This window comes from Rhagoletis zephyria, unplaced genomic scaffold (assembly GCF_001687245.7).
Source record: "Rhagoletis zephyria isolate East Lansing unplaced genomic scaffold, Rhagoletis_zephyria_1.1 Rzeph_scaffold_05517, whole genome shotgun sequence".
NCBI lineage: Eukaryota > Metazoa > Arthropoda > Insecta > Diptera > Tephritidae > Rhagoletis > Rhagoletis zephyria.
The window spans coordinates 3,498-14,326 of NW_016162600.1; the positions used below are offsets into that span (position 1 = coordinate 3,498).

Sequence of the window (10,829 nt, forward strand, 5' to 3'; positions counted from 1 at the left end):
GACAGAAGGAAAAAGAACTTTGTTTATTCCAAAACCACAATTAAACCAAGGCACATTGAACAGGTAATATCAGTATAGCAGCTGATTTGATTCAAATTATTTGTTCTCGAAAATGTCAAATATTTTACATTTCTTCTCACAAAAATTCTAAATTGTTAAAATCTATTTGCATGTGAAACATTTTCCATACAAAACCAGCGATTAAATAGCAGCTTTTGGAAAGCTCGCCCAACTCAGCAGCACAACCGCTAATTACTGGGCCTGGCACAGGATGGATCAATGCTTCGAGAAGCGAACCAATTTACTAAGAAAGAAAGTTGCAACAATTTTCATTTTTTCAATTTAAATTTTTTACCTTTTTCGTATTTCGCATGGCACGCTTTGATGTAGAAGAAAAAAATCAGAACAGTTTTTGGCACCTTTGATACCAGAAGCAATAACAAAATACAGGCAAATGTTGTTTTTGCTCAAATGCTCTAAACCTGTTTGATATGCCTTGAATTAAACGAAAAATGTGATATGACTCATATGAAGAAAGTAATATTCACAAAATATTTTTACACTTGTGAAAAGTCTAACAAAATATAGGAAAAGCATCGTCTTTAAAAACTGTTCCGTATATTGGACATATCGCTTTTGTATGAATTTTTTCTGCATGCTTTTTAATATATGTTAAAAACATTGCTGGAAAACCTTAAAATGTTTGCATGAAACCATGTCGCAATAAACAGATGAAGTAATAAAACTGCTTTCTCGCTTTATTTTCTGACATTCGGCATTTTATAGGCAAATTTTCAAATAAAGCAGTGGCACCTGGTAAATTCCACTATGGGTGGGATGCAGCATGCAATAACACCATACACAATAATTCCCATTAATTGGACATTAAAAAGACCGCCGCGACGCCGGGCACTTTCAAAATTGTATACTTACAAATCCGTCCATTTAACTTGTTCATGTACTACTTTTTGTCAAATGTAACTGGGTGACTACGTACATATGTGCATTAGTTTGCTTTATTACTCAAATTGTTAAGTAGTTATAAAAGTTGGTCTTATTGCTCAACGAGAAATGAAATAAAGCAAATTTGTGTTATTTCACATTCACATGCCCCCCCCTTCGGGCACCTGCCGGCGAGCAAAAGAACGGACTTATTGTGAGTCCCAGTTTCAAGGATGCAAAAGTGGGCCACCCTGGCTGTCACAGAAAGGGGAGTGACCTACAGTTTTACACCGATTCCGAATAGCGATTGTGTTTTAATGAGAAGCTGTTCTTCATGGCAGAATCCACTCAAAATTAAAAATTTATCTGATATTAAAATAAATTTGGAAATTTTTGATTTTAATCTTTNCATGCCCCCCCCTTCGGGCACCTGCCGGCGAGCAAAAGAACGGACTTATTGTGAGTCCCAGTTTCAAGGATGCAAAAGTGGGCCACCCTGGCTGTCACAGAAAGGGGAGTGACCTACAGTTTTACACCGATTCCTAATAGCGATTGTGTTTTAATGAGAAGCTGTTCTTCATGGCAGAATCCACTCAAAATTACAAATTTATCTGATATTAAAATAAATTTGGAAATTTTTGATTTTAATCTTTATTTACTTTTACTTACTAGAAATAATACATTCACTCAAATTCTTAAGTTTATTTTCATTTTGTTCGGTATCGATAACCGTGGAATGCGCCTTATTTACTCGCAACTCAAGGTGCACGCCACAAATCGGAGAAGAAGCTCGCCCAAACACTAACATTTGTGTAGGCGGCAATCTATTACTATTTTTTTTTCCTGGCAGAAATATAGTCGGAGGTTTGCTATTTCCCGCCGAGTAGTGACCGCTGTTAGAAAAACCTTTTTGTAATTTAGATGTTGCTCGGACCAGGGATCGAACTCAGGTCCCATGCAGTGGTAGTACGCACCTCTAACCGTTCAGCCACAGCGGACGCCATGTTAAGTGTACATAAATTAAATAAGCACTATTCGTTAAAAATTTCTAGTCAGACAAATAATAAGTTCATATGTGCAGCAATAAATAAATAGCACTCTTGGAAAAATATGTGGTTTTATTTGATGTTCTTGAAAGTCTGCGTTCACCTTAGTACAAATTGCGGGTTCTCACATTTGCCTGGTTATCTGGTTATGTGGTTATATTTTTTTCTTAGTTAACAACAATTAATAAAACTGCAAAATAATAAGTTTTAGCCTGATAGCCTGATAATCAGGCAGGTGTGAACACCCACATTTTTTTATTTTTATCTCGCCAAGCAAATTTGAACGTACGTGTTTTGTTCGGATTTTTCACCCACCACTTTTTGCCCGTGTACAGATTTTTGATTGTAAACTTCTGGTAGCCCTAACTCGACCCTAGCTACAACCAACACTAAGTTGTATTTCGAGTGTATTTCGTGATTTTTTTCTTTGTAGCACCGTTTTATTTATATAAATTTCTCAGGACACCTTAATGTTTATATTTATTACCTTGGTTATACCGACACATAAAGCACTTTGACCCAGTTCGCTGTGATTCAAAATGGAAGCATAAACCAACTTTCAATACGCTCAGAAATTCAAAAGTGTTTTGACTCGAATTTGTTTTCAAATCGCTTTTTTATTTCTCACATCGTTTAAAAAACAGGTATAAACACATCACTTACCTTGTTTATACCGACACATAAAGCGCTTTAACCCACTTCGCCGTGATTCAAAACGTATGCATAAACCAAATTTCAATACGCTCAGAAATTGAAAAGTGTATTGACTCGAATTTGTTTTCAAATCGGTTTTTTAATTCTCACATCGGTTAGAAAACAGGTATAAACGCATCATTCATTTGCCGCGAAGTGAAAAAAGGCTGGCTTTCTTCATACATCCCCTTTTAAATTTGAATTATTATTATTATAAATTCGAATTATTGTTCGCTTCCATTTCGGTCAACCGCGCAAGTTAGTTATTAAAGAAATGTCGTATAAAAATAGCAGATTTGGTTTGCTTTTGAATACGGCTTCATCGAGTGCGCAATAAAGACCGAGGTATAAATACTTGAAAGAAATATGTGTTGAGTCAAATCAGCTTTTTGTTAATGCGGTTATTGCGTAGGTATAAACAAGGTAACTGACGCGAAGTGAAAAAGGCTGGTTTTCTTTATACAGCCCGTTTTAAATTTGAATTATTATTATAACAAATTTGAATTGTTGTTCGCTTCCATTTCGGTTAGCCACGCAAATTAATTATTTAAGAAATATCGAATAAAAATAACAAAATTTTGTTTACTTTTCACTACGGTTTCTGCGAGTGCGCTTTAACGACACAGGTATAAATGTTTGAAAGAAATATGTGTTGAGTCAAATCAGTTTTTTGTTAATACGGTTCTTGCATTGGTATAAACAAGGTATATGATATACAGCATTTATTTATTTACAAAGGTTTTAACAGACAGAATAATGCAAACATTTTAATTTTTTCTGATATTCATTTTAGGTACTGAATATTGGCAGCTTATTCATCGCAAGTCGACAATTGGGTTTTCAACCAAATAATAAACCTCTGATATCAAGGCGACACTAATTCAAATGATACGTATTGCACAGGAACTTCTATATCATCAACATTGAAAGTCCAAGTGCCGAATTTTATGGTGGAGAGAATATAAACAGCTAGAAATAAAATGGCTGAAGCCGAAGGAGGCTCGGAGCAGGACGACGTTTCATTTTTGCGAACGGTGAGTAATAACTATCAGGGATGCCGTTTGGATCTAAATAGATCCAATTGGATACATTTTTAGACGAATTTTTGCGGGATACTTATTTTTTCCGGTCAGTATAAATGTGGATACTTTTTTAAATAGGCCAAAATTTTATATTTCCTATAAAGTTTTTTTCGTTCAAAAATCGATTTTCATTAAAGATGGTAGAAAGCATTACGTTTTCTAAACGTATAAAGAATCGCTACTTAAGCGTGAAATTAAAGCATTTTATTTTTTGTGAACGAAGCAATGAACATATGAAGAGATCTCACCAAAATAGGTATAAGCGCAATTGCTTTAATTAGCTTAAAGGATGCTTTAAGCAAGATCTTAATATACATATCGTCGCTTAAAGTACAAAACCGCGTATCAACAAAAAGCAAAACCGCGTATGTGACGTTGCATAAATTATTTTCTAGAGAGTAAAAACACTTATATTTCAAAATGGTTCTCTTTTTTATAAAGCAATCGCATTTCTGGCTAGTATATTTCAGGACGAATGGATAAGGATTGAGCCAAGAGCTTGTGTGAGCAAATCCAATTTTTGGCAGCAAATGTCAGTTACGCGGTTTTGCAGAATGACGATACGCGGTTTTGTACTTTAAACGACGATATACATATGTATATAAAGTAAATTATACTCTTTCTGTAGTAATCTCTTTCATATCACATATTTTCATTTGTTAATTTAAAAAGAAAGAAGATTTCAATGTAGTTTAAAAAACTAACTTTGATTTATTTAAGGAGACTTTTATGAATTTTACTGAAAAGACTTTGAATACACTCTAAAAAATTTTTGTTTATTTGCGCATATTAAGAGAGGTAACCAGTTTCCTCTTTTAATGTGTGCAAATTCGCACGCCGTGTAATAAAATTAATCATTGCCTGTTTACTCTTACATACCAAATTTGTCGCAAGAGCAAAATTACACATAAAATGTTTAAAATAAAGTAATGTTTATTATTAGTAGGAAATGAGTAGTCCACTTACAAACAGCGTTATGTGATTTTATAATAGAAAGCCATAAATTTGAAAAAGCGACTACGACAAAAAGTAACATTTAAATTGAATCTTTTTTATTATTACCTGAAAATTTGGATAAATAGGAGCCTTATAAAATTGTAACATAACATAACATGTCATAAGATAACATTAACAGTCTATACGACCTAAAGCAGCTTTCTAAGTTCATCAGAAGATTGATACTTTTGAAAGTTCATAAATAAGTATGATAGCGACTTTTGGAAGAAGACTTAACATTTGATGCTATTTTTTTCAGAATATAAAAAGATTTTGCACTCTGTTGTTAGTGGACATGAAACTACTTTAAATACTGGTACGTAATCCGCCAAAAACTAAGAATCGAAAAAATTTTACATAGCGCACTTTGCAAGTAGACTACTCAAATGTATTTGTAGTTTGAAAATTTTTGCAATTTTAAACATTCTATATATGTGTATTTATGTGTATATTTTAAAGATCTCAAGTTCAAAATCAAATACTGAACATCTTATACGTATATTTATACAGATTTTTGTTGAAAAATAGACACTTTTCAGTAGTAGTTTTACATGCTCTTTTTAGAGTGTACTTGCTATTTATTATATTTACTTTGCAAAATACTTATGCACAAAAAATGTACTTTATAAATTGAAATTACAAATGTTTCATTTTATGCACATGTATATTCCAAGTCCTTAAGATGGGTTAAATTATGTCTTTTTCATGAAAATGTTTGGTTTTCTTACAAATTATGAGATGTATATGTAAAAAAAGAAAATTGGATACATTTGGATACATTTTTGGCTTGGTCAGGGATACTTTTTCTTGAGACGTCGCGGCAACACTGATAACTATACACGATGTAGATGACAAAGATGGCGCACTCAGAGCCCCGCTACTTTGGTTTTCCGATTTTCACAATTCTCAAGTAAAAGTAAACATTAATTCTTTTGAATATGTATCTGTTTTTTCTGCGGATTTTTTGATTTTAATCAATCCCCTCCGGAGATCGTCTACAGGGGATCTCCCGAGGAGATTTAAATATATTGGGAAAAGAACGCATCTTCAAGTGTTTTAATACAATAAACACCCTGACCCCGAGCCGGTATTAAAAAGGATTGTTTCATTAATTCTTTTTATAAATCATATATGTATGTATTCTAACAATTTAACACAGTGGATACATTCAGAAGGCAACCGTATTAAAAAAATAATCAGTGATTATTCGTTATGCGCCTTCTGAACGGGTTGATACATTAGCTGTCAACTGTCCAAGGTAAACAAAATATGCTATCTCAAATGATCAGATAAATATTACGATCATCAAACACTCAACAAAGCAATGCATTCAGCAAGTGCAATCGCAACATTTACTGAGCTGCTGCGCCTTCCGAACACGCCCAATTAAACGAAGTTTCCTATAGAAAAATTACATATTAAGAAAATTTACTGTTTTGCCAGTTTCTTTTATCCTGCCATTCGGCTTTGTTTGCTTTTACTTGAGAAATCTCACCGCCGGCGGGAAGGTGCCATGTTGTATTCTAACATTCTTGGTAATTATACTATGAACAGAATTATCCTAAGATTTTTTAATCGCCTTCCACAAAATTTTGCTTCAGTTTTTGATAGAAAATGGATAAACCACCGAAGTTAAACTACCTCAACTGTGTCAATGAATTTTCAATGACAACACAAGAAAAATACTTTGAACCAAGGCGCATCCATATAAGATGGTGGCAATTGGATATACATTAGTAAAAATCAGGATGTCAAAACGAAAGAAAATAGGAAATAATTTTTGGCCAATTCGTTTTGTTGACATCCTAAAGTTACGCCATTTCGTCTTCGATGCCATTCTCCTGTACTAGTGTAGAGACAAAAATATCCAGTATTAAGAATATTCGAAGCATCCTTAAAAAAGATCATAACCTCTGCCTCCTTTGCAATAATTGAATGAAATTTTTTTTGAGAGTTGCAAAATTTACTTTCTTTACAACGAATATATTTGCAAATTTACTGCAATTTTAATAGTAGTGCAAAAAAACTCTTTATTTATTTTAAAGGTTCTAGGCCTGCAATTCCTATCAAATTTTCTCTCAATATGCTCTATACTCTAATTTTCATATTTCAGAAAGAAAAAATGGTATTTTTAACTCTTAAGAGCTCTAGGGTACTGGACAGACGGCGGAGTATGTGCCTGTTCATATATGTTTTTGAAAAATTCTGTATTGCATGCATACATACATACATACATACATTGAAACCAATAGAGCAAAGTCAATCAGGCAGGTTCAGAATTCACTTCCGAGTGAAATTCAATGAAATTCCCTTTAAATTCAAATTAGCAGGGGTGGAAATTCACTCGGATGTGAATTGCAGAACCTGCCTGAATATTTTTAATTGGCACTCATAAACATACATATGTACATTAGACTGTCCCAAGAATATATGCTCAAAAATTTGTTTGCAAATTTTGATATGCACACCCTCTATATTTGTGCTTTTTAGCCTAAATGGCATATATATACAGTTTTATGGCCGTAGAATAACGACAACCTGGGCCGACATTTAGTTGAAGTTTCAGTTAATAACTTGAATTAATAGTCCATGAAAACTTTGGAAATGCGAAAAATTTTATATCTTTAATTAGGAGGTACCGGGTATCCGGTATATATCCGGAATCCGGCTTATCCGGCCGTTTTTCTGTTATACGACTACCCGGCCGGATACTGGCTAAAATCCGGCCGGATTTCCGCATTTCGATTATAGAATATTCAGTTTAAAAATCAAAAATTTGTATATTTTTCATTATGAAATGAAGCATTTCCGCGTTATCGGGCAACAACATATTTCTATTTGCAACCTAAATGCTACCCGATGCACTAAACCCTCTTTCTGAGTTCATTGAGGAAGGTGGTGTGCTACTCTGGATACTCTGGTAACACAATTTATATGATTTTTTATATTTTTAAGTCAAAAATACTAAATAACAAAAAAATTTAATTTTTTCATAAAATTACCCTTTTTGAAGAAAATTGCATTTAGAAAGTCATATTATTTAGAAAGTACAGGTTATTTCCTTATACAGAGAGGATTTTTATAAGGCAAAATTTAACGAAAGAAGTGGTAAAAATTTAAAATGTTTATATATTATTTGTAAATGGTGTTGTTTTAAAAATGGTTATACATAGTAAATACGTCGTAAAAAGGTACTGAAGTTATCTTTGAATTTGCATCAATAATTTTCTAATCGGTCAAGTAGTTTCCGAGATATTATAGATAAAATAGAAAATTTTAAGTTTAACCGGTTTCATTTTCTTTGTTTTTTACTTGCGCCAAATAATTTCATGTTTGGTTTTATTTTGTATAGCTAAACGGTCGGTATTACATTTCGGAATCCGTTCTAGCTAGAATCAGCTGTTCGCATGGCAAACGAAAACGAAATTGCCAACATGTTGGCAAATACATTTTAGTTGTCAAATACTGCCACATAAGCGGCGCACATAGGGGTATTTGAATGATTTAACTTAACTTAAAAAATTAGTCACTTTCGATGGAGAACATTCCAAATAACATTTCCCAGTCCCCCTCACTTTTCTAACTTGCACAGCGAACGCTCACCGTTGGCTGGAAACAGAATATTCTAACGCTGGTTAAAAATAAATTTTCGCTCTCTAGAAAGATCGGGAAGGTTTTAAGTTAATATTTTGATTACTGCTGCAGTAATACTGCATTATATTCTTAAAAAGTAGTGATGGACCCGCATACAGAAGGTAGTAATGCATTTAAGGGTAAATTTTTTTAATCATTTTATTAAGCAAAAGTTCAATTGAAATGTAACGAAAATAGCGGTTTCCAACGAGTATTTTTTGGTTAATTTCTATGAATATTAAGGAATTTGTTGTATCCCCGGGAGAGATCGCGTTATTATTCTTTGTTCAGTTGAAAGCTCAGAAATTTGGTTAATATATAACTTTACTACTTTAGATCTATTTTAACACTAAAATTAAACTTTTTAGATGAATTTAACTTAACAAATAAATAGTTTTCGAGATATTAGCAAAAGTCATGTTTTCTAGGACCTTTCGGCCCTGTTGCTAGAAATCTGCGGGAATGTAAGGCGAACCCAACTATGTTATATATTTCGGAATAAACATTTGTTTTCCTTTACTTTGGTGTTATATAAGTGATGATTAAATAAATAGTTTTGGGTATACAAGCGTTTAAATTTAGATAAATGCCAATTTAGATAAATCTACGATATCTCAGTAAATATTGTATCCAAATTGCTAAAAATTAGTATGTAAAGTAAAACTTTTGAACAAAATAGGCATATTATAAAATTTTTAGAAAATGGGTGTGGCCTCGCTCACTTATGATGAAATGCTGTATCTCACTATCCGCTTCACTAATCCGTACCAAACTCGGTATGAGCCTTGCTTAGGCTATATCTAACATAACTGCTAAAAATGCTTAAAATCGGGCGATAACCACGCCCAATTCCCATATAACGGTAATTTACAGAATCGCGAAAACTCCGATAAATCAATAACTACTTAAGCTAATTCACTCTAAATCGATTCTTGGAATAACCTCTTACCATTAATTAAAACCCGGTACACTTGATATGGAAAAGCAATGCGTTGATAATACGAAAACTCCGATATTTCAGTAATTGAGGACGCTAATTTACTCCAAGTTAATACTTACAAAATTCTCTTAACAATAAATAAGACTCTTATTATTACAAAAATTTAGTTTCATTACATTGGGTGCGTTCGGGCTACGAAATAATTACCGCAATATTGCAGACTTGTTGCCTTCCTGATGACATGTTGCTGATACTCAACTAAACTTTTCTAAAATGTTGCAGAAATGGCGCAGTAAAAATTTGTATGTTGCTTTTGATTTGCCAATGATGAGTAGCCGATTGTCAAAATTTTGTTCGCTCAAATTTTCGCGTAGAATGTGATACTCTTTCATAAAAGAGTAACACTGCCGCATTAACTGCTCCTCGAATATACCCATTTCTTACCTATACACCCAGAAAAAGGTTTAGTTATAATAACCAAGATTTGGTTATAGTGATCAAGTGGCATAGTTGGATATGCGAAATAAATATATAGTTCACGAAAGTCTGCAATTTACTTAAGACTTCTAGTTGCGACAAATGTATATTTGTTAATAATTACAAAACGACTACCTTGATTGGACAATATTGTTAGTTGAATAAAATCATTGTTGAGCAAATATAAACAATGGTTTGGTTGATACAAGTTTTCAATTAATTTTGTGAACTTGCTGTAGACTTGAATCAGCTAACCGTTTATTATTAGGAAAAAAGTTTCAGTTTGACACAAATAAAAATTTACTCGATGTTTGTTGTGTTTACTTTCTTCTTTTATTTGCATATATTAAGCATAAAAATACGTACATATTTACATAAGTTAGTTACTAAAGTAAATAATACATATGTATGTATATGTTGGTAAGAATTTCCTAAAAAACAACGATGAAACAGGAACAGTCGTGCGAAAACCCAGGTCGATATCTGCTGGAAGTATACTGCTTTGCTTTTTCCTTAGCTAAATAGACACTTTAAAATTATAATTCACATGAATTATATATCCACTGAAAAACCCCGGTTTGCATCAAACTTTATATTTTTAATTAAACTTTAAACTATGCGCGCACCGAAACAACTCGCGATGATAGCAAAACTGAAACTGAGACAAACAAGTATGGGCATGTCATAGCACACATGGCGCAGCGATCGACATGACATAGCTTACTGAGCGCTCTGGGACCACATGCGTGTTTCACCCATATACGAACAGCGGTAGCGGAGCAATGATTTCCACGCACAATGCAATGGTCGGCATACTAGCGCATTCAAACGATTCAATAAGTGGGACTGTGTGCATTGCTCAGCTGGCGCTCTTCGTATGTGCTCAGAGAGCGCTGAGCATTCTTTAGGGGTGGCTCACAAGCATGAATATGTTCCACTCTCAAACCAAATCGTGGTTGCCTCAACTAAGATTTGGTAACTATGACTAAACCACGTGTTGAAAGAAAGCTTATCTGCATT

General features: G+C 33.3%; 1 protein-coding gene across 1 annotated transcript in view; it reads left to right on the top strand.

The window, feature by feature from the left end:
* Positions 1-3,478: 3,478 nt before the first annotated feature.
* The window catches only part of LOC108372188 (ryanodine receptor-like), a gene marked incomplete at its 3' end in the record, with an annotated part of 20,535 nt that continues 13,184 nt past the window's right edge, over positions 3,479-10,829 (top strand). Inside the window, exon 1 of the mRNA XM_017627833.1 lies at positions 3,479-3,715. Coding sequence (XP_017483322.1) covers positions 3,662-3,715 — 54 coding nt within the window. The remainder of the gene's footprint in view (positions 3,716-10,829) is intronic.